The sequence below is a fragment of the Felis catus genome, chromosome A3 (assembly GCF_018350175.1).
Source record: "Felis catus isolate Fca126 chromosome A3, F.catus_Fca126_mat1.0, whole genome shotgun sequence".
NCBI lineage: Eukaryota > Metazoa > Chordata > Mammalia > Carnivora > Felidae > Felis > Felis catus.
The window spans coordinates 63,309,497-63,333,480 of NC_058370.1; the positions used below are offsets into that span (position 1 = coordinate 63,309,497).

Below are 23,984 nucleotides of genomic sequence, written 5' to 3' on the forward strand. Positions count from 1 at the left end.
CATAACCAAGACCATTAGCAAAACCTAAAGCTGATTCTTTGAAATAGAAACAAACCTCTGGCTAACCAAGAAGAGAGAGAAGAAAACAAGCAGTATCATGAATGCCAAGGATGATATGACTACAGATACTACAGAGAATAAAGCAAAAATACTACTCTGAATAATGCTACCCAAATTGATTTGAAAAATTAGACAAAATGAACAATTTCCCAGGAAATAGAATGTATCAAAACAAATAGATAGATGTTTATCATTACATAAAGGAAATCAATAGATAAAAATCCTACCCAAAGACCAAACACAAAAAAAAACAAATCAATATAATAACTACAACAATTACAAAAAAATTGACCCACATGAATTTATAGATGAATTCTACCAAATATTCAAAGAATAGATAATCCCAATTTATATAAACTATTTGGAGAAGAGAAGACTCCCAAATTTATTTTACCAGTCTAGCACAGCTTGGCTAGAAAAGTAAGGACAACTACTTTGGGAAAATGGTAATTTCTATTAAAGCTTAATATACAACATACCCCAAAAAAACACTCGTAGGTATCTACCGAAAAGAAATATATATACGTTCACCATTAGGCATGTACAAGAATGTTCTTAAAAGTACTATTCTTAATAACCCAAAATAAAAACCAACCCAAATGGTCATCAGCAGAATGAATAAATTATATAATACCATATAGCAACGAAAATAAATAAATTACAACTTGGATGGATAATATAAACATAATGTTGGTCAAAAGAAACCACATCAAAAGAGTACATAATGGTATGTTTTCATTTATTTAAAACTTAAAAAAAACAGGTAGAACTAAAACTAAGGTGTTAAAGTTAGGCTAGTAGTTACCCTTGGGGAAAAGGTACTGATTAGAAGGAGCGTGAGGAGGCTTTGAGGTGTTAAAATGTTCTGTCTCTTGCTAGTTACACCAGTATGTTCACCTCGTGAAACTTTATTGTTGTACAGATATGATTTCTATATGTCTTTGTATATGTTATAATTCAATAAAAAATTTTACATAAAAAATAAGGACAGGTACAGCATGAAAAAGAAAAACCACAGGCCAATCTCATGAACCCAGTGAAAATATGCAAAAAATATTTTTTAAAAGATTTTAAGGGAATCTAGCAATGTGTAAAAGCAATTCACCATGTCAAAGTTGTGGGTCAGGATTCCATACGCAAAGATGGTATTGGATCAAAAATAAGTATATTCATGATTATTTGCAAATTCGAGAAGACATTTATCTCAAAAGACACTTGAAAGCATTCAAGGAAATGTGATTTCCTTAATGAGCTATATGACAGATTTAAACCTACAGCAAATATCAGCAATCACATAGGGATAACTGCTATTTCTATTGCTATACAAATCATACTACAAGTTCCAGCCAGCAGAATAAGAAAAATATTTTATGAATAAGAATTAGAAAGATAAAACAAATTTAGCATTATTTACTGAGGATATGATTATCCATAAAGAAAATCCAAAAGATTTACAGACAAGTCATTAGTTGTAATACACAATAGCTGACATGACTTCTTTTTTAATATTTAAATCTTCTAGGGGTGCCTAGGTGGCTCAGTCATTTGAGCATCCGGCTTTGGCTCAGGTCACGATCTCACGGTCCGTGAGTTTGAGCCCTGTGTCAGGCTCTGTGCTGATAGCTCAGAGCCTGGAGCCTGCTTCAGATTCTGTGTCTTCTTCTCTCTCTGCCCCTCTCCCACTCATGCTGTCTCTTTCTCTCTCTCTCTCTCTCTTACTCTCAAAAATAAGTAAACATTAAAAAAAAATTTTTTTTTAATTTAAATCTTCCAGTCCATGAGCATGGCTAGTTTTCTCCATTTATTCAGATCTTTCTCTATGTCTTTCATTATTTTAAAAATTTTATTCTGTTTATTTTTGAGAGACAGAGTGAGAGCGGGGGAGGGACAGAAAGAGAGGGAGACACAGAATCCAAAGCAGGCTTCAGGTTCTTGAGCTGTCTGCATAGAGCTCAACGCAGGGCTCAAACCCAGGAACAGTGATATCATGACCTGAGCCGAAGTCAGACACTCAACTGACAGAGCCACCCGGGCACCCCTTTCATTATTTTTAAAAATAGCCTCCTATAAAAGTCTTATAGATCTTTTGTGAGATTTAATTCTACATACGTTATATTTTTTCTAGTGATTATAAACAGTATTTTAAGGAGTGTATTATATGTTGCTGGTGTGGATAAATGCAATTAATTTTTTTGCTTATTGTTGTGCTTATATTCAGCACAGAGTCATTTTCCCCAAACAAATCAATAAATTTAAATTCCAACAAAAATTCAAAAGGGGGTTTTGTTAAACTTAGCAAGCTGATTCTATAACTTATATGGAAGAGCAATGGAAAAAATATAGCCAGGATAATTGCAAAGGAAAAAAGGGAAATTCACCCTACCAGATACCAAAAGTTATTGAAAAGATAGTAATTAACATAGAGTTTTTGGCTCAGAGATAATATAACAGACCAATAAAACAAAGCACACAGACAGACATGCATGTCAACAAGAACAGTATATCAGAGATAGAAGGGTGCTATAAATCAAGGGGAAAGGATATACTGTATCAAAAACACTTGTATGTTAATTATCCAAATGGAAGGTAATAAAATTATTTTCTTATTTTACACACAAACAAAAACAAATTATAGATAGTGTAAAGACAGAAATGTGAGAAATAAAATTAAAACTTTAAAAAGAAAATACAAAATATGTTCTGACCTTGGTGTATTTATTAAACAAGATCCGAATGTACAAACCATAAACGAAAAAGCCGGCATATTCCATTTTATTAAAATTTACATAAGCAAAGTGAAAAGAGAAGCCACAGATTGGAAGAAGAGGTGTGTAACTCAACCAAAAAGAACTGTTATCAGGAAAATCATTTTATTTTTTTTTTTAACGTTTATTTATTTTTGAGACAGAGAGAGACAGAGCATGAACAGGGGAGGGTCAGAGAGAGGGAGACACAGAATCTGAAACAGGCTCCAGGCTCTGAGCTGTCAGCACAGAGCCCGACGCGGGGCTCGAACTCAAGGACCGCGAGATCATGACCCGAGCCGAAGTCGGCCGCCTAACCGACTGAGCCACCCAGGCGCCCCGGAAAATCATTTTAAAACAACCAAAAAAAACCCAACTCCTGAAAGACAAAGACAAATAACCAAATTAAAGATAGCCAAAAAGTCTTTCAATGGGCAATTCACAGAATTAATTCAGAGGACTAATAAATGAAAAGATGTTAAAGCTAGCCAGGTATTGGAGAAATGTGAAATAAAACTGGCAGAGTAGCATTATAAAATGCCTTTAGTTGGATGTTTTCACCAAAGTTTAAAAATAGGTCATTTTGGTTAACATAGATCAACTAAAGCAACGGTTTATTTTGTGGACAGGAAAGGCCAACAAAACAAAAGCATCCAGAGCAAGCTTCAAATACCTACCCTATTTTCAATAATTCTATATCTAGAGCAAATACTTTTCTTTTCTTTTCTTTTTCTTTCTTTTTTTTAGCAGATACTTTTTTTTTTGGACAGCAAAGATTTAAAATCACTGCCTTCCTAGCAGGCTTTGTGTATTTCCATTATTACCTGGGGGACTGTGCTCTGTGAGTCATCTGTAGGCCCAGCCAAGGAGATTAACTCTTTCATTGTTATTTTCAACAAATCCATTTTGCCTTTCTTCGGTTCAGATGCCAATAGTGCCTATGGAAAAACAAGACAAAAATTAACTGGGCTACTGTTTTACATATACCTACTTCTAGTTCCTAGAATCAATCCCAAAATGAAAAATCCCCTTATGAAAACATGTGGTATCAAGCAAGTTAATTAAGCCATTCAGCCTTGGGCAAGTAGTTTAACTTCTCCATCCCTCCGATTCTTCATCTGTAAAATAAGGTGATGGTGATATCATGGCATCTCTAAGGTCATTTCCAGTTTGCTTGTTAACTATACAATTCTAAAAGGTTGAATGAATGTAAGAAGCACTCTCCTAGGACCACAACTATGTGACAGGTCTCAGATACAATAAGCAAGTCAGTTTTGGGTTTTGTTTTTTGTTTTTTGTTTTTTTTTAATTTGACAGAGAGTGCACCTGTACACAAGTGGGGGGGGGGGGCAGAGAAGAGAGAGAACCTCAAGCAGGCTCCACGCTCAGTGAAGAGCCTGATGTGGGGCTTGATCCCACGATCCTGGGATCATGACCTAAGCTGAAACCAGAAGTCCAGACGCTCAACCGACTGAGCCACCCAGGAGCCCCCAGCAAGTCAGATTTTGTAACAAATTTATCAACAAGAAAATCCTCTTTACTTAAAAAACAAAAACACCTGCGGATTAAATTTCTTGCAAGGATTTAGAAACTCCCTGGAGATTGATCAGTTGTTTAATTTTTTACCAAAGAGTCTCTACCTGAAGGACCATCAACCCATAATACTGAAAGCCCATGGAGCAAAAGGAAATACTACAAACTCCAAAGGGGTCCCATATTTGAATTTTCAAGAGCTGCTAATTTACTTTGTGTCTAACATTTTGCCAATATACATTAAACATAAAAATAGGATATCAAACCACCTGAGCCAATAAAAGGGAATGAAGTACTGATATATGCTACAACATGGATGGATTTTGAAAACATGCTAAGTGTAAGAAGCCAGACATAAAGGCCACACAGTATATGATCCCATTTATATGAAATATCCAGAAAAGGCAAATCTGTAGACACAGAAAACAGATCAGTGGTTGTATAGAGCTAGGAGTAGCAGTGGTTATTTCATTTGTACATAGCTAGTAGCCCCCAAGAGTGAAAGTTTCAAGCTATTCAGCTTTTTTGGAAGCTTTTATAATCCATAAAAGAGGTAAACACATCCAAAACAGGTAGGTTTAAAAGACAAATATTTCAGAGCACCTGGGTGGCTCAGTCAGTTGAGCACCCGGCTCTTGATTTTGGCTCGGGTCATGGTCTCACACTTTGTGAGTTCAAGCCCCACATCGGGCTCTGCACTGACAGTACAGAGCCTGCTTGGGATTCTCTCTCTCCCTCTCCCTCTGCCCCTCTCCTGCTCATGCATGCTCTCTCTCTCTGTGTCTCTTTCTCAAAATAAATAAACTAAAAAAAAGAGACAAATTTATTATAGTATATTTATGCTATTTATGCTCATAAAACATATATACTATTTTTCTAATGACCACTCAAAACATTTTTATATCTCTCTGTACAAAAGATAAGTTCATAAACTAGGTAGTTTTTCTCCGTAGTTAACACTAAGTAGAGGTTTCCATGAGAACATAACTTATTGGTAAGTTATGCTAAGAGGAATGGGGGCCTCTCTGAACAGATTTTTCTAATAATTTAGATTTTACTCAACTAACATAAATAAAAAAGCTACATGCAATTACTGAAATGTCTCCTTGGAGCCATGGCTTTCCCCACCCCCCACCCCCAAGAGTTGTGTACATAGTTATGACATTCTTTCCAAGGATGGACTAAAAAAGGACATGTCCTGGGGCGCTTGGGGGGCTCAGTCAGTTAAGCATCTGACTTTGGCTCAGGTCATGATCTTGCGGTTTGGTTCGTGAGTTCGAACCCCACGTCAGGCTCTGTGCTGACAGCTCAGAGGCTTGAGCCTGCTTCAGATTCTGTCTCCCTCTCTCTCTGCCCCTCCCCTGCTTGCGCTCTGTGTCTCTCTCTCAAAAATAAATAAACATTTAAAAAGTTAAAAAAAAAAAAAAAGAAAGAAAGTATGTGTCCTAACTGCTCTGTCACTATGACCAATATTTAGTACTAGACGAGAGCCAGAGGTGGAATAAGCACACTGCACAAACATGCAACTAGACCTTGCTACTGTCTTAACATTTGTCCTCAAGTGAGGCAAAAACACACGAGGTCCAAATGAATTACAGGCAGGAGATGAACCAAACTGATGCAGAATGGGTCAGATCAGAGAGTTTTCATTTCGATGAGCTCTGCATCACATCAACAACCTCTGCAAGTTGGTGTCCATTGTCATCACAAAACGATGACTGTGGAAATTTGACGAGTAAGAAAGAGAAGGAAAAAATGTAGAGGCACTAATAAAACACTTTGTTGCACTTATTTTCATTGCTTTTATTATACCACTACCATTCCTGGACTGAATCTTACTAAATATTAAACAAAGACCTTCCAGGTTGGGGTCTGATTTAATATTGTGAGGACTTTGGTTTTTATTCGTTGAATTCATGAGGACGATAGCCTCTTAATTTCAACACTGTGGAAATAAAATATTTTCCTATCAACTAGCAATATCTGGGTGTGCTGATATGCAATGATCTTTGAGGTAAAACAGTAAGTGGAAAAAAAGCAAGGGCGAAACAGTGTGTATAATATGCTTTCTTCTGTATTAAAAAACAGAAAATGCACTACCACACACCCATTTTCACATGTAGAGTCGTTCAGGATTCAGGCTGCCCAAGCTTCCAGTCTTAGTCCTGCTCACACTATCTCTGGGGCTTTGGGCAAGTCACTTAACTTTCCTCAGCCTCAGTTTCCTCATCTGTAGTATACAAATGATAATAGGACATATCTCATAGGGCTTGAAGAAAGATTAAATAAGTTAATATATGTCAAATAACCATTTATAAATGTTAGCTACCATTAGGATTAAAATTATTTTACGCATGGACATTTTATGGACGTATTGAAAAGAAATTGCTAATGCTTGTTGCTTTCAGAGGAAGTGTTAAGGGTCTTGAAATAACAGGAAGACTATTTTTTCTAACTCAAAAAGAAAAAGGCAACGTGCACACTTCCTAGAAGTGAGCCATGAATGTGCCACCGTGATGTCTGCCTACTTAATACGCAGGCGGAAATCTATACCACCCTCTGTTCACATTACAAGACTGACTTTGTAGAGAGGGTTTGTTCCAAGAACAGATCTGTCATGGGAACATACTGTACACACACGCAACAAAGCCACATACATAAAAGCCAGAATTATCTCTTATGCAATATGCGCCCTCACATGTCAAAGGGATCGTCAAAAGACAAATAAAACAAATTATCAAAAGACAGACAGACAGACAGACAGCTATGTCCCGTGGATAAGTACCTGTATGTAGAAAGGAAGTCCGGCACTGCGCCTTGTAGCACAGAGTTTAGATGAGGGATCACTGCATTTAATTTCCTCTAAAACATTCCATAACCAGTGTTCTGGCAGCTTTTGCAGACTCACATTGGGGCACCTAAAAGGAATAGACAAAGCAAACATTTGGAATAATCGGGTACCAAAAGATAAAAGTACGAACTAGTAATACACATTAACATTGTTAGAGAAGAAGAAATATCCTTATATTTGGAAGGAGGAAAACTAAAACTTGTCTCCCTTTCTACTTTTCACTTACCTTCCTCTTTACTATGGGTCTTAAGCTAGGTCTGAAGCTATTAAAGATTCCATTTCTTACAAAAGCATATAAAGCATGGGTCTTGTCTGCAAAATAAGCTTTAATACCATGGCTTACACTCATACTCAAAATGTTCTGATGAAGGTTAATGAAACTCTTACAGATAGTCTATACTGTAAAACACAAAGAGAATATAACTTTATTATAACTTATGTTCGGTCTTTACAGAGATTATATTCAAAGAAAACACATTTTAAGGTATTATCTTAATAATCATTTTCATGTCTCTCAAAATGTGGCCTCCCACAAAATTTTCAACCAAATCCTACGGAAAATTAATAAAGCAAGTTAGTATAAACATTTTTAGATTATTTGGACTTTGCTGTTGGTGAGATTCCACTCTACTATATGAAGTGTTACTTTGTTGTACTTAAGAGTATTTAATTTTAATAAAAATTTTTAACCTTATGCCTTACCAGATCATATAACATTATCCTAAGAAATAGCATATTCTGCGGTAGACAGACAATTATTTTAGGAGGATCATAACTGGATTTGACTAAAGTAAATATATGAAAATAAAGAGATGAAATCCAAAGAAAAAATACTCTGGTTTTAAATTGAGGAAAAGATTCTGCAGAAAGATTTTTCTTTTTTTTTTTTTTTAATGTTTACTTATTTTTGAGAGAGAGACAGAGAGAGACAGAGAGAGACAGAGAGAGAGACAGAGTGTAAGCAGGGGAGGGGCAGAGAGACAGACACAGAATCTGAAGCAGGCTCCAGGCTCTGATCTGTCAGCATAGAGCCCGACGTGGAGCTTGAACCCATGGACCATGAGATCATGACCTGAGCTGAAGTCAGACCCTTCACTGACTCAGCCACCCAGGCACCCTGACAACTTCAGTTTCTAATTAAATATTCCAAATAGTAACTCAAATTTAGTTGTTTGTGTCTTGCATAAAACAAATCATATATAAATAATAATACTCTAAGGGGTGCCTGGGTGGCTCAGTCAGTTAAGCATCGGACTTTGGCTCAGGTCATGATCTAGTGTGGTTCACGAGTTCAAGCCCCGCATCAGGCTCCATGCTAACAGCTCAGGTCCTGGAGCCTTCTTTGGATTCTGTCTCCCTCTCTCTCTCTGCCCCTTCCCCACTCACACTCTGTTTCTCTCTCTCTCAAAAATAAATAAACATTTTAAAAATTAAAAAAAAAAAATACTACTCTATACGAAACATTTTTAAAAGTTTGACAGGGGCCTAAAAATATATTTTGGCCATAGAGGCACCTGGATGTCTCAGTCTGTTTGAGTGCCCAACTCTTGATTTCAGCTCAGGTCATGATCTCACAGTTGGGGAGATCAAACCCCACGTCTGGCTCTGCACAAACAGCAGTAAGCCTGCTTGGGATTCTCTCTTTCCCTCTCTCCCTCTCTGTCCCTCTCCTGGTCACGTGCATGCATGCACGCACGTTCTCTCCCTCTTGAAATAAATAAATAAACATTCAAAAATATGTTGTTTCAGCCATAAACTTTACAATCAAATCTCCCTACTGCCAGCATGCTCTGTGATTTTAAAGGTTTCCTTTTAGCATAGCTTAAAAAATTCACCCCACCCCTGCTTCTTCCCACTCACCCCCTCAGCCACCAAAACCAGCCATCCACAATCTGAACTATGAGATTAAAAGAGATCCAAAGGCATAACAACCAAATACAAAGTGTGAACCTTGGTTAGATGCTGGCTTGAACAAAACAAAGGTAAAAGAGGTATTTTCAAATAATAGAAGAGATTTATATGTACTAGATACTATAGGACACCAAAGAATTATTTCTAGGACGTGTCAATGGCATTATGCACGTGGAAGAAAGTGTCCGTATTGTTTAGAGATGCACAGAGGAGTGCATAGGACTGGAAATACAAATCAGAAATGCATTTTGTAACAATTCAGCAAGCCATCAAGAAGGGGACAGACGAAGCAAGTGTGGCAAAACTCTGATAAATGTTGAATCTATCTGGGTGATGGGTAAACGCAGTTCATTTTACTATTCTCTCTACTTTTATACATGTATGTTTGAAATTTTGGTATGTTTTTTATGTTTATGTATTATACATGTTTAAAATTTACATTTGAAACTTCTCATAATAAAAATAATCCATTCATATAATGTCTGAAATCTTTCATAATATGAATAGTCCTCCTGCACTTTTATATTTATAGGAGTTGAAGTTACTTCTCATCACTGGATTTATACCTCTTAAAAATTAAGATAAATGCATTGAGTTCCACGGAATTGTTTTCTAGTTTATTACTAACATTGCCAGCTTGGTATAATCCTCACACAGTTGCCCAATCAAAAACTGAAATCCAAATGCCCCAGAGCTGTTAAGTGCTAGTGATATAGTCATGGATTACTGTCTTCTATTGCTCAGTCTTCACAGTCTTTTAAGTATATTTGGATTAAAATACTCCACAATGAGTGAGCAGGGAAAAGAAAAAGAAAGAAAGAAAGAAAGAAAGAAAGAAAGAAAGAAAGAAAGAAAGAAAGCAAGCAAGCAAGCAAAGCAAAGCAAAAGTCATCTTTTGTGATCTAGTCATCCAAAAAAACTGGAGTCACGGAGGTAAATAAAGTAAAAACTAATTGATCTAAGATTACATGTGGATTTAATTTACCTATTCTCTTTCCCACCACAGGACCACCAGCCTTGTAGGACTGGCATTAAATAGTGCTGCAGTCTAAGGTCAAGTCTCCTATCGGGAATCACTATACAGGAAAATCTAAGGGGGAAAGGAACTGTAAAAGGTGAGGGTTTTTTTTCCTATTTCCTTATGTTCCTAGCAAGTGCACTGAAATACTAGTGCAATAAATACTAGCTTAGTAACGCTCCCCAACACTATCAGTGAGGGGTGACTGGGTGACTCAGTCGGTTAGGCATCCTATTTTGGCTCAGGTGATGATTTCATGGTTTGTGACTTTAAGCCCCACGTCGGGCTCTCTACAGAGAGTCTGCTTTGGATTCTCTCTCTCTCTCTCTCTCTCTCTCTCTCTGCCCCTCCCCCAGCTCATGCGCTCCCACGCACGCGCTCTCTCTCTCTCTCAAAAATAAACATTTAAAGAAGAAAAAAAGGCACTGTCAGTGCACCTCTCCTGGGCCTCCCTGACTTGACCCACAGAGGTTCTACCAAAACCAACCAATCTGAAAAGGCAGGCAGATCTGAGATAAGAACAGGCCACCTCACCATGCATCATCCTTCCTCATCTGAACTTACAAGGGCTTGTGACTGTTAACAAATCTCGATCTAATTCTTTTTCCATCTTGATCAACTATTCCAGCTTGAAGGGTCACCTATGGCCTGGTCCCAACCCTCCTACTTGATTGTAACCTTAAAATTCTTCCACATTCCTGTACAGACTTTCTGTTCTAGTAAGGTTGTGCACTTTGCTGGTTCCCATTCTAACACATGTGCTACACACACACACATACACACACTCTATATTCTCAACTAAGCATTTGTTTATGATCTCCGTACTTATCCCTATTCATACAAATTAGTAAAACTTCCTCCAAATATTACATCTCACAAGGACCTTTCCTTTCTCAAAGCCTCCAGTGTATTTCGAGCACTACTAGGCACAAGGTATACAAGGGGTCAGTACAGTACCATGGAAGGGGTGGACTGTGAGCTGGACTCTGAGGATGTGCGGGCAGACCGGTGGAAAGCCCACATAAGTGGGGTTGAGGAAGGAGGAGATGAGATGACTGAGGAAATAATTGAAGGCCCCAGAGGCAATTCCTTAATTTAGATTCTTGGCTACTGTAGCTATAAACAGTTAACCAGGCCTATTTAGTCCCTTCTGTGCTGCAAACTAAGACTAAACTCTCCTTGTTAACTTGAGGAATTTGAAAACAAAGATCCGAGAATACTCAATGAGGCCAAATCTGGCAAAGTGCCCTCACCAGAGCCCTCTCTGCCCATTGCCAAGGATCCGGGAGCCTCAGGAGCCCTGGGAAATGATCAAGACACCAGCTCCTACCATCTAGTCCACACGGTGTTTTGCTCTGGAATCCGCCGGGATCAATCCAGCTCTTCTGTAGAATCCTTCAGTTGTCTGGTCTTCAATTTGGACTTTACGCTTGACCCTATTTCTTTGATTCCCTAGCGTCCTAGCTCTGCATTTCTCCCAGGCCAGTCCTGCCCCCACCACCACACAAGAAAATTAGTTCAATCCTAGAACTCCCGCTCTTTTACTAAAATGAAATGTGCTATATTTTAAACAAAATAAACTTACACAGAGGTGTTTAAATTATCATACTGAAAATATATTTGCCTGCACTAAGGAAAGAAAAATAAACCTTTACTGAATGCCTAGTATACATCAGATACAACACTAGACTTTTCGCATCTTATCTTGCACAACAACAAACACAGTATGATTTTCCCCAACTGACAGGTGAGACAGTCTATCATAGTGGTTAGGAGGACATGCTATAGAGCCAAGTTATTTTAGAATCCTTGCTCTGCCATGTAATAGCTGTGTGATCCATGGCAAAATATGAAACCTCCCCATTTCTCACTTTTCTATAAAATGAAAAGTGTTGGGAGGATTAAACAAGTTTGTTTTGGTGAAGTGTTTAATACATTCTGAACAGGTTGTTTTCTAAAATTATTATCTATTATTATCATGAGAAAAGCAAGCTTTATTTTGTTTTAATTTTTTTTTAACATTTATTTATTTTTGAGACAGAGAGACAGAGCATTAGCAGGGGAGGGTCAGAGAGAGAGGGAGACACAGAATCCGAAACAGGCTCCAGGCTCTGAGCTGTCAGCCCAGAGCCCGATGCGGGGCTCGAACTCACAGACTGCGAGATCATGACCTGAGCCGAAGTCGGACACCCAACCAACTGAGCCACCCAGGCGCCTCGAGAAAAGCAAGCTTTAAAGAGCTTCAATTTAACTGATAGAGATGGAACAGCTGGTTTACATTTTGACAAGCCACATCCCCAATATATATTAATAATAACCAAAATATGCAAATAGAACCCCAAAACCAACTGAGCTCAAAAACAAGATAATTATCTGGGTAAAACAGAATAGAAATGCAAAGCAGCAAGAATGCTGACACCAGAGATCTGGTGGGTTACAGGTCCAGAAGCAGCAGTGATGGCCAGGAACTAGTTCCTGGGGGATAACTCATCTCACTCCCAGGAAATGGGAAATGTCAGGGGCTTCCTCTCCCATGAAGGGAAGTTGGAAAAGGGCTACTGCCAGAGCTCCAGCAGTAGGAAAAGCTGTGGGCCCAGAGAAACCTCAAACCAGGCTGACTTCTAGCTTGGTAACAAGATCTGTAATATTCCCAGTATTACTTTGGGTGCAAAACCCAAAATGCCACTATCTAATCTAATTCCTCTGATAGAGAGGAATGGGCCAAAGGAGAATAAAAAGATAAACCAAAAAGACTCCCAATCATATAGTCAGCAAATCAAAATTCAAAACACAGCCATAAGTTTTACATTAAGAAAAACTATCTTAAAAAAACAATAATTTGAGCATAAATTCATTCCACACGAAACAATTTTATGGAGCAGTCTGACAAAGACCTTAAAATAACTGTTTAGAATACTCAAGAGATAAGGAATAACTTCTATTTTAAAAAGAGCAAGGGGAGCCTGGGTGGCTCAGTTGGTTAAGCGTCTGACTTCAGCTCAGGTCATGATCTCATGGTTTGTGAGTTTCAGCCCCTTGTTGGGCTCTGCGCTGACAGCTCAGAGCCTGGAGCCTGCTTCGGATTCTGTGTCTATCTCTTTCTCTGCTCCTCCCCCACTCACACTTTGTCTCTCTTTCTCTCAAAAATAAATAAACGTTAAAAAAAAATTTAATGTACTTTCAAAATTAAAAAAAAAAAAGATGAATTCTAGAGAATTAGGGACTCAGACGACAGTTTTCTGGTAAAGGTACCCAAAACAGTACAGAAAAAGAAGACAAAAACACCAAATATATATGTGCACAAATGTACCTGTTTGTATACATACATACAGACAATAGCTTGAGAGAAACCAATATATTCTAAGAGGGGTTACAGAAAGCAAGAATAAAATAACTAGGAGAAAAATACTCAAAGAAATATCTAGAAAATTTCCAAAACTGAAAAAAGTCACAAGGCCTCAGATTCAAAGTATATTTCAAGTATCTACTCCAGGTAAATAAACCCATACCTAGGCATATCACAGTGAAATTGTGATTAAGAGAAAACCTTAAAAGCCACAGGAGAAGAAAGAAAAAATAAGATGCCTACAAAGGAAACCAATTACACCAAAGATAAGTTTCTCACTGGCAATAATAAAAGATACAGATTTTTAAAGCACTGAGGGAAAATAGCTGTTAACCAGAATTCTATACCCAGTTAAACTATACTCAAAAGTGGAGGTAGATAAAGACAATTTGAGACAAACAGTAAGTCGGCCTCCCAGAGACCATTATGAAAAGAAATTCTGAAGAACATGCCTCTGCAAAGTTAAGTAGATTCAGAGCAGTGTCAATGTGGTATCTACTAGACATCTCAAACTTAACATACACCAAACTAAATTGTTGATCACCCTCTAAAAATCTATTCTGCCCATATGTAGCATATGATGTAGCATATGAATGATACATATTAGGCCAAATATTTTGTTTTTTTTCTTTTCTTTTTTTTTTTTTTCAATATATGAAATTTATTGTCAAATTGGTTTCCATACAACACCCAGTGCTCATCCCAAAAGGTGCCCTCCTCAATACCCATCACCCAACCTCCCCTTCCTCCCACCCCCGGCCAAATATTTTGGAATCATCTTTTTTCTTAAACATCAAATCCAATCGGTCAATATCTCCTTTCTGTTCTTCCTTCAAATTACATCCAAATTCAGACTACTCTTTACTATCTCCACTACTCTTCAAGCCATCATCATCTCTTTCTTGAATTATAGTCATATTGTAATTTCCTAACTGCTCTCTCTGCTTTGACTATTATAGTCTATTCTCAACACAGCAGTCAAAAAAATCCTTTTAAGAGACCATACCATAATACTCCTCTGTTCACAAACCCTCCAATGGTTCCCCATTTTATTCATAATAAAAGCCAAAGTCCTTACTATATCTAATACTATCTAGTCCTCATTACCTCTTTGATCTTATCTTCTACAACTTTTTTCCTTATTCCACTCCCATCACAAATGGTTTACCTGCTGTTGCTTGAATACCGACCCTAGTCCATGCCTCTCAAGACTTTGGCACCCGACCTTCTCTCTACCTGGAACAATCTTCCTCCAGTTATACAACTGTTGATTATAGTGTTCACTATACTTACCAACATGTTCAAATTTTTAATGCTAATTTTTAAAAATCAGGTTTAAAAAAGAGAGAAATTAGATTATTTCCCCAACGTTATAAAGCTTGTGAGTGACAAAGAGAGGATTAAAATGTAGATTGACACCAAAGACCTTGCTTAATAAAAAGGCATTACTTCAAGGTGCCTGTCTTAGATTCTGTTCCACATTTGGCTCAATCTGCTCATGACAGATATTCTATCAACTCTCTATTCTCTGCTTCTGTGGATTTCATTTATTCATTTGGAAAAAAGACCTATCAGGTATCTAGTAGTCTGCTTGGCACTATGCTGTGCCTTAGGAAGGGGAGAGTAGAATAAGAATACCAAATTACACATAATTCAGAAAGCAAGTTCCTGTGGCTTTAGAGTGTATTACCACAGTATATGGGGTTTAAGAAATTTACCTTCCTAATCATATTTTATTGTTATCCTTCAGATTGATTTCAATCCTTGTACATATACCATCAGAGTGGGGGTTAGAACAGTTTTTAAACAAACTGAGTGACATGGATGGAAAACTAGCTGGAGAATTAAAATATCCTGCAGAAAAACCACTCAGTGGTTAACCTACTTGTAACTGACTTGACGTGAACTGTGTCTCACTCATTTGGAAGTATTCCAATTCTCTTGGACAACTGGGAACATTTATGTCTGTTAATAAACTTTCCAACATTAACTCATCGCTGGCCTAAAGAAATTATTCCACCTGCACACACAAAGCAACTAATTTCACATTTTAAATGCAAAGTACATTTAAATTCAATACACGAAGCAAAATTCCAGAAAATTATCAAGATTCCATTGCCAGGAAACTATGTGTAAAGGTTAAGCCTTTTGCCAATATCTTCATTTCCCAAATAATAATTTATTTACCAAGCTGTTATCACTAAGGGCACTAAAAGGAAGAAAATCCTTTCCTTTTCCCATAAACAGAAAATTTCACTTTGCCAGGTGTAAGAGCGACTCCAAACGAAAATTCATTCAACTAAGTAAGTTAATGGCTTGTGAAAAATGAGTATCAATAAAAACAAAGCTATTTATTACACTAATTGTTAATAAATTTTTCCCCTACCATGGTTCCTTGTTTCACTTTCCTTATGTTTCATTTGCTAATAACTTAAATCATTCTAAATAATGCAAAGAGAAAAGGAGCTTGTTTGGGGGATCAAACCAGAATTTGTCCCCAATCCTGATACAAAGCCAATGATGTGTGTTTACTCAAGCTCACCATTATCAATCATCACCATCATCATCTGAGTGTAAACAGCAATAAGCCATAATTTCAAAAAATAACAAACTCTTAATCTGACTATTCAGAATAACACACTTAGAACCTTAAAACAGTGTATATCACATCAGAGTAAATGATACACAGGCAACCAAGTGGGGAATAAATTGGTATTGGTCTGATACCCAAAACAAAGACAAACACTTTGATTCCTACAGATGAAAACAGAGGAAATTGAAAAAAACATGTACCTAGTTACATTAAAGCAAACAAACAGACTGAGGCTTTCAGGGCAAGTAGAAGAAGGATAACCTGATAATTTTAGAATCACCTCCAAACCTCTACCACATTAATGTTGTTAAGAGGAACTTTCTCACTCACCCAAGTCCAAAGTTTTGTAAAGCAAACCTTTAGCTGCCTAAAACATAAAAAACCAAGTCAGACTTTAAACTAAAGTGGGGGCTCTACACCCTTATACTTGGGGGCAGCATACCCACTAGGTTTAGAAGAGAAAAATTATCCATAATGTAAAACGAGGTATTTGCTTTCACAAGCTACATGCTTTGAATCAATATTCCATGCACTAGCCTAAAATCATCTACCAATGATACTGAACAAATGGATCTAAGATTCCAAGGACAGGTAAGAAAAGAGTCAGGCGGAAGCTAAAAACAGCTTGGAGAGACATAGTACACTTTCTGGGAATGAAAACTTTATCTCCATTTATTTTACACATCCATGTGGTTTCTCAGATGTCATCTAGCTCCCCTGCCTGCCCTCTTCCGTGCAACTCCATAACACATATGTATGTACTTTCTTTGTTGATGGTCTTAAAGCTAACATCCAAACATATTAATGTTTGTACAATTCTCAAGATACCTTCTATTTTTATATCCATTTGGTTGGGGACTTTCAGGAAAAAAAAAATCGAAAGAGGACACAAAGTCCAAAGTCCGTATCCTGACTCACAAAGTCCTACATATTTGAACAACCTCATTCAGCTTCATCTTAACACCATTCTGCTCTTTAATACACCACGGGCTTTTACATTAGCTGTTCCCGTTGTTTAAAAAATTCTTCCTTCAGAAAGCTGCTGTTTCTTGCCATTCAAGCCTTGGCTTATGTTAGCACTAAGAGGAAAGAGAAGGGCGCGCCGGTGGCTCAGTCGGTTGAGTGTCCGACTTCAGCTGGGGTCATGATCTGGCGGTTCATGGGTTAGAGCCCCGCGTCTGGCTCTGTGCTGACAGCCTGGAACCTGCTCCAGATTCTGTGTCTCCCTCTCTCTCTCTGATCTTCCCCCGCTCACTCTTCTCTCTCTCTCTCTCTCTCTCAGCAATAAACACGCCCTTTAATATAAAAACTCCATGATACCAGGGACATTTTCTGTCCTATCCACTTCTTTATTCCCAGCACCTGTAACAGGGCCTAACATCCAATCAGGAACTCAGCAAATACCTGTTGAATAAATGAGTGACCCATAACTTAGAAATTCCTTTAAGAGTGCCATTCTAAAAACCTAGATTGACAAAGAAAGAGTGGTATGGTAACTGGAAAAGAAAGTATAAACAGAAGTGCTTTCCAAAAACCAGAGGTGCCACCATTAGAACCAGTAGATGCCGTTAATTATTCTTCCCATCACCTGGCATAGACAGCTCAGTTAAAGGGACCTTTTCTTTCTTTTTTAAATTTTTATTTATTTTTGAGAGAAAGAGAAAGACACACAGTATGAGCAGGGGAGGGGCAGAGAAAGAGGGAGTCACAGAATCTGAAACAGGCTCCAGGCTCTGAGCTGTCAGAGCCCGACATGGGGCTTAAACTCATGAACCGCGAGATCATGACCTGAGCTGAAGTTGGACACTTAACCAACTGAGCCACCCTAAAGGAACATTTTTTTTGGCCTTTCATTTCTGCCTTGTAATTTATGTTTACGTCTCTAATCCCAAAGATTAAAATGCTGGGCTGCAAGTTCTTCTAAGAACAAAAACCATGTCTTATCTATATTTTTTCTGTGATGCCTATCACAATTTCTTATATATAATAGGTGATCGAAACTTTTGTTAAACTGCTAATCTCTGAAGCAGTATGAATTTCCAAAAATATTTGGATTCTAGTGCCAGCTTGTTCACTAACTAGATGCGTGGCTATGAACAAATCGCTTGATTTCTTAGTACATAAGAATGAAAAGGAGATAATTACAAGATTGCTTTGTAATTGAATGAGATATTATTATCTGGGTTACTAATCCAAATAAAGAAAGCAATGACCCTAAATTATATAAGTATCCAAAGCTCCTGATGAAAATGTCCCCCAAAACACTGAGTCCCTCACGGCCTCAATTCTTTGCTCAGGTTCTCACATGTCCCTCTTAGTTCTACAGAGTTAAGTGTTTCAAATTTGGGTCCTAGTAACTGCCTCTAGGTTCACAGCAATTCTGGCCTACCACATCATATTCTCAATGGTCAAACACAGCGTTTCCTAACACAGCATGTGGCATACAGGAGATGTTCAAGAAATCTTTTATTGAATGATTAAACAAGGACAACTAGGGTTGGTGCCAGGGGCTGCACACTAGTTGCGGCTTTAGTTAAGCAAATAAATGGGAAAAACAAAAACAAAAACCAGGTGTAGAAAAGGAGGGCTAGAACTTTAAGGTTTCTCCATGGTGAAGCCACCACGGTGCCTATAAAAACACAATAGCCTAATCTAGAGCTCTGACTGGTCAGTGAACCTTCTGTCTACTCCCCAGCAAGGAAAGATTACTTTATAAGGAAGTGATTTCAAAACTCCAGAGTTGCTGGTCCTTATGATAATGAAGGGATTGAAAGGTAAAAATGGAACCAGGCAAGGCTCCCAAGAACAATGCAACAACTCTGGTTGTTTGTTTTGGTTCTTCATCACACAATCCAGGGGCAGCAAGGAAAAGGGAAAGGTTCCTGAGTGAAGCAGTCCTTGGTTCTCTGTGCCATCTCTCTGCAGTCACCAACCACAGCCGTGGAGAACGCCAAACCTGATTTTGGTAGCAAGCGCCTCTCCACAAAAAGAGGAGACATCCTCTCTGTCTGAAGGATCATTTGTTTTATTTCACTCCCATGTCAGCTTAATACAAAATACACAGTGTCTTTAGTCTTGAGTACATCATACAAATTGTAACTTTCTTACAAAGGATTCCAGGTTCTTCATAAGAAACTCTCCTTAAATGTTATTAATCCACAAAATACTCCTAAGAGATCAGTTTACCAGTTCTAAAGGAAGTTTACTAAAAATGATCCAACTTCCCTCAATCTTTCATGGCCCAAATACCCAGACTTTCCCAATCAGGAACTAGAAAGCAGTACCCTCTCACTTTCTCAGAGAGCACACAGCACCCAGAGAGGTTAAATGGCTTTCCTCTTGTCAACAAGGCTGGTAGGGAGAACTCAGCTCTAATTCATACCTCAGTATTCTCTTCTCTAAACACTGAGAGAGGGACACCTGGGAGCTCAATCAGTTGAGCATCCGACTTCAGCTCAGGTCAAAATCTCCCAGTTCGTGAGTTTGAGCTCCGCGTCAAGCTTTGTGCTTTGGATTCTGTGTCTCCCTCTCTCTGCCCGTCCCCTGCTCGTGCTGTCTCTCTCTCTCAAAAATAAATAAACATTAAAAAAAAAATTTTTTTTTAATAAACACTGAGGGAGATGGTGGTTGAGGGTGTGGGGTGGGAGGAATCAGACCATTCTGATTCTCCTGTTCAACAGTCAGGGAAAAAAAAAAAAAAGGAAGAAAAAAGAAAAAGGCTGACGGTTGGGGTGTGGGAGAGTTGTTTTTCGTTTTTCCTATGCTAAGTGCTATGGCCTCAATCTCTGCTACAGAAATAAATAGGGCAGGCTATAGCTGGTGTTTAGGCCTTTGTGTTGTCTTGAGCAAATCACTGGAGCAAATTATTGTTCCATAAGCAGATTAGTCCAATTTCTACCCACAAAGCTATCTCACTCATAGTGGATAAGTATTCTAAGATAAGCATAAAACCCGCAGACTGAAATCAAATTACATTTGCTGTATACTCAACTAATTGGTCATTAGACTATTTTGTGCCAGTAAATCAGGTTCCCTGACTACAAAGTGGCTTTCCAATGGCTTAATCCATCCACCTAAGTATGGAAACACAGAGCTATTTTTGTTGAGTTCTGATTAGTTTTATTACTACTGTTAATTGAGAAACGTTACCTTCATTTCCTCAAACTCTTTCAGTATGGTCATTTTTCCTAACTTAGAGATTTTTCCCAATTTCCAATTATTTCAGAAGCTAAATTCTCCACTCCATTCGTTCTTTGGTCAAATATTATGTTTATGATCTCAAGGTTCACGTTTATTATTTCCATTAAACTAAACAAGGACAGATGTGCAGGAAGGCTGTGTGCATGTGCATGCACATTTTAAAAAGGTAACATAACCCTGAAGCATGGAGAAATTTTAAGCCTGAAAAATGATTTGTCCAAATGAGATCCAGTGAGAAAGCTACATATCAACAGAAGTCATCTGAACCTCCCTCACCACCATCAAATATAGTTGAGGTTTACTGCAGACTAAAACATCAGGGGGCTATTTTGAGCCTGAGCTGCAGGCACAGGCAATAAGGACAATGACCAAATCTAAATTGAATTACCAATAAGAAGGCCATAGGGAAAGAGCAAGATACAGGGGATTAAAAAAAGTGCTTAGAAGTGCAGATCAGATTGTCAGTTCTCTTAATATTTAATATAACCATTCCCTGAGATCAAGGAGAAAAAATTAATAATAAAAACCTTGGGACTTCACTAACAGAGCTGAGATAGAGGTTACTCATTGAGAACAAGAATCCTCTGTTATGTCGAAATGACTCAATACCATTGTGAGAACTTTAAAAACAAGTATCAAAGTTCTAGAAAGAAGGTAATATCTGACTCACCTACGGAGTGGGCTTAAAAATGAAAATTCAGGGGCCAAAAACCAAAGACACCAAGATTTAGAATTTAAATATTAAAACATCTCAGTTTTCAACAAATCCTTTCAATTCACTACATAAATGGGAAGTTTAAAGAATATTAAAGAATTATGAAGAATAAATACAGCTTCCCAGAGTGATTATTGCTTTGTTATTCTTTATATAATTATTAATGTTTTAAATAAAATTCATAGGACACTCAGAAATTTAAAAAACTGTCTTATTTAGGGATGCCTGGGTGGCTTAGTTGGTTAGGTGTCTGGCTCTTGATTTCAGCTCAGGTCATGATCTCATGGTTCATGAGATGAGCCCCATGTCAGTCTCTGTGCTGACACCATGGAGCCTGCTTGGGATTCTTTCTCTGCCCCTCCCTAACTCACATGCATGTGCACGTTCTCTCTCTCTCTCGCTCTATCTTAAACTAAATAAACATTTTTAAAAAGTGTCTTATTTAGACACATTTGCCAAAGCAGATGTAAATAAAAGTTTAGACATGACTGTATGTTACTTCATCAGGAGTTAAATGACTTTTTCACCAAATCTAATACATTACAGTCTCCATTTGTTTCTTGCTCAATCTCATATTCTTTAGAGACTTGGTCTTTCATTCTGCAGCAAATTATTTTCATTACTATAATTCAGTTGTTCATAAGAAGTTTTCTGCTGAATTTAAATTGTAGTAGCTACAGGGGTGCCTGGGGTGGCTCAGTCAATTGAGCATCCAACTTTGGTTCAGGTAACGATCTCACAGTTCATGTGTTTGAGCTCCACGTCAGGCTCTGTGCTGACAGCTCGGAGACTGGAGCCTGCTTCGGATTCTGTGTCTCCCTCTCTCTCTGTTCCTCCCCCACTCACACTTTGTCTCTCTCTCTCTCTCAAAAATAAATAAAGATTAAAAATAAAATTTAATTGTAGTAGCTGTAATTAACTGATCAAAGTTTAAGTACATATTTAAATTACTTCTGTCTACTATCATTGTTGATGTCCATGAATTAGAACTAGCATTTTTATGACAAAAACTGCTAAATGTCGGCAGTTCATTTTTTCAGGCCAATAACTGAAAATGATTGCAATTATTGCAATAAATAGCTGTAGGCTAAGCTATATTTCAACAAGCAAAGCAATTCAAATATGTGTAGAATAAGACAATATCAAGTATTCACAAAACACTCTTCTACATTTAGAATTGTGGTCAACAATTTAGCCCCTTTACAGTTAGGATTAATTCATGATCATACAAATGAAAGCTAGAGTCCCTGGCCTAACACCCTAGTTTAAGATTCTTTCATTTTCACTGAAACAACAACTTTAAATACTAAAGCCATAGAGGGTAAACAAGCAAACATAAATTTCACCAGAAACTTGAGAGTTATGAGTTTAATGCACTTAACCACTTCAATCAAATGCTTACACTGGTTTTTGAAGAAGAGTATGCATATTTCATCAAATTCTAAATAGAGAGCACCATATAAGAAAAGCAGAATCTAGAAAATTAACTCAACATGTTGTTTGTATGTGTGTGTGTATGTATGTGCACGCAAATGTTGCTTTCAAAAAATTCCCAGAGAAAAAGAATAGCATCTCCCAATCCTATTTATTCTTAGATGATTGTTTAATAGTGAAGTCAGTTTACATTTGAAGACGTTTTGAATAATCCTATTAAAAACCAATTCAAACAATGTGGCTCATGTTTAACTCCAGTTATTTATCCATCAATCTCTTTAAGTGTTTCCTTCCCTAACACAGCTGTAGTTCAAGAGGTGGCCAGCAGTTGGCCTCCATTTCATGAAAATCCAGCAGTGGATTTTCATGAAAGCCCAGATTTCTTTTTGCAAACTTTTTAACAGTTATATGAAAAATAACTTTTTCATAACTTAAGAGCTTATAAAAAGCTTTTAAAAGGATCCAAAAGAAACACATTTTCTCTTAAAAATCAAAACCAAACAAAAGGAAGCCACACACATTGTTAAGATGTTCTTGCAAAACATTCTGTTCGGCAGATCAGAAATGTCTCCAAAGGGACCAAGAACCACTTAGTTTGGAATTCAACAGTTGAGAACTCAGAACAGACTGGCTAAAAGCCAGTAGTGACAGCCATGAGGAGATCTTTAAAGCAGATTAGGAGTGGCTGAGACACCAGGCACTGGGCCTTGCCTGCTCTTCCTGTTCCATTTATTTCGAATGCCTTCAAATGTACCATGCAACCACCCAGTACAGTACCACTGTTCAAAAGCCTCTGTCCTTGGTCCTCTGTTCTCTTCTCCTTTTATGCTCTCCCCTAAAGACTGCAATCCTACTAACTATAATGTTTATGGTAATAACTGCTAAGCCTACATCTGTTTGTTGTATCCCCCAAACTTAATCCCCTATCTCCCAGCTCTGACTTAAATATTTCCACCAGGATATGCCATCACCAGCTCACATAAAACACATACAAAACAAATTTATTCATCTTTTTAAAAATATTTATTTGAGAGAGAGAGAGAGAGAGAAGGAGAGAGCACACGAGTGGGGGAAGGACAAGGAGAAAGAGAGAAAGAGAGAGGGAGAGAGCGAGAGAGACAGAAAGAGAGAGGGAGAGAGAATCCCAAGTAGGCTCCATGCTGTCAGCACAGAGCCCAAAGCGGGGCTTGATCTCATGAACTGTGAGATCATGATCTGAGCCGAAATCAAGAGTCGGACACCTAACTGACTGAGCCACCTAGGCGCCCCTGTTCATCTTTATCAAACTAATTCCTTCTTTCAGTTTCTCTGCCTCTGTTAACATCAATCCCATTGTTCACCAAGAATTAAGCCACTGGAACAATCATGGACTCCTGGTGCCCTCCATCACTCACGTTCACTTGGTTCATGTGGTTCAGATCACATTTTTCAAAGATGGCCACTGCAATATCCCACATGTATTTCTATAATATGATCTCGCCACTTCACCGTTAAACAAAAAGTAGAGTCTAATTCCTCTCTTCTTGAATATGGACTATCCTGAAGACTCACTTATAACCAAAAGAATGTGACTGAAGCA

At 37.8% G+C, this 23,984-nt stretch overlaps 1 protein-coding gene across 8 annotated transcripts in view; it reads right to left on the reverse strand.

Annotated features, from left to right (window-relative positions):
* The window catches only part of THADA (THADA armadillo repeat containing), a 332,244-nt gene that overhangs the window by 240,372 nt on the left and 67,888 nt on the right, over positions 1-23,984 (reverse strand). For all 8 annotated transcript variants that reach the window (XM_045054143.1, XM_045054144.1, XM_006930069.5 and 5 more), the window contains 2 exons: positions 7,123-7,255; positions 3,629-3,742 (listed from right to left, as the gene is read on the reverse strand). In XM_045054143.1, the coding sequence (XP_044910078.1) occupies positions 3,629-3,742; positions 7,123-7,255 (247 nt within the window). The remainder of the gene's footprint in view (positions 1-3,628; positions 3,743-7,122; positions 7,256-23,984) is intronic.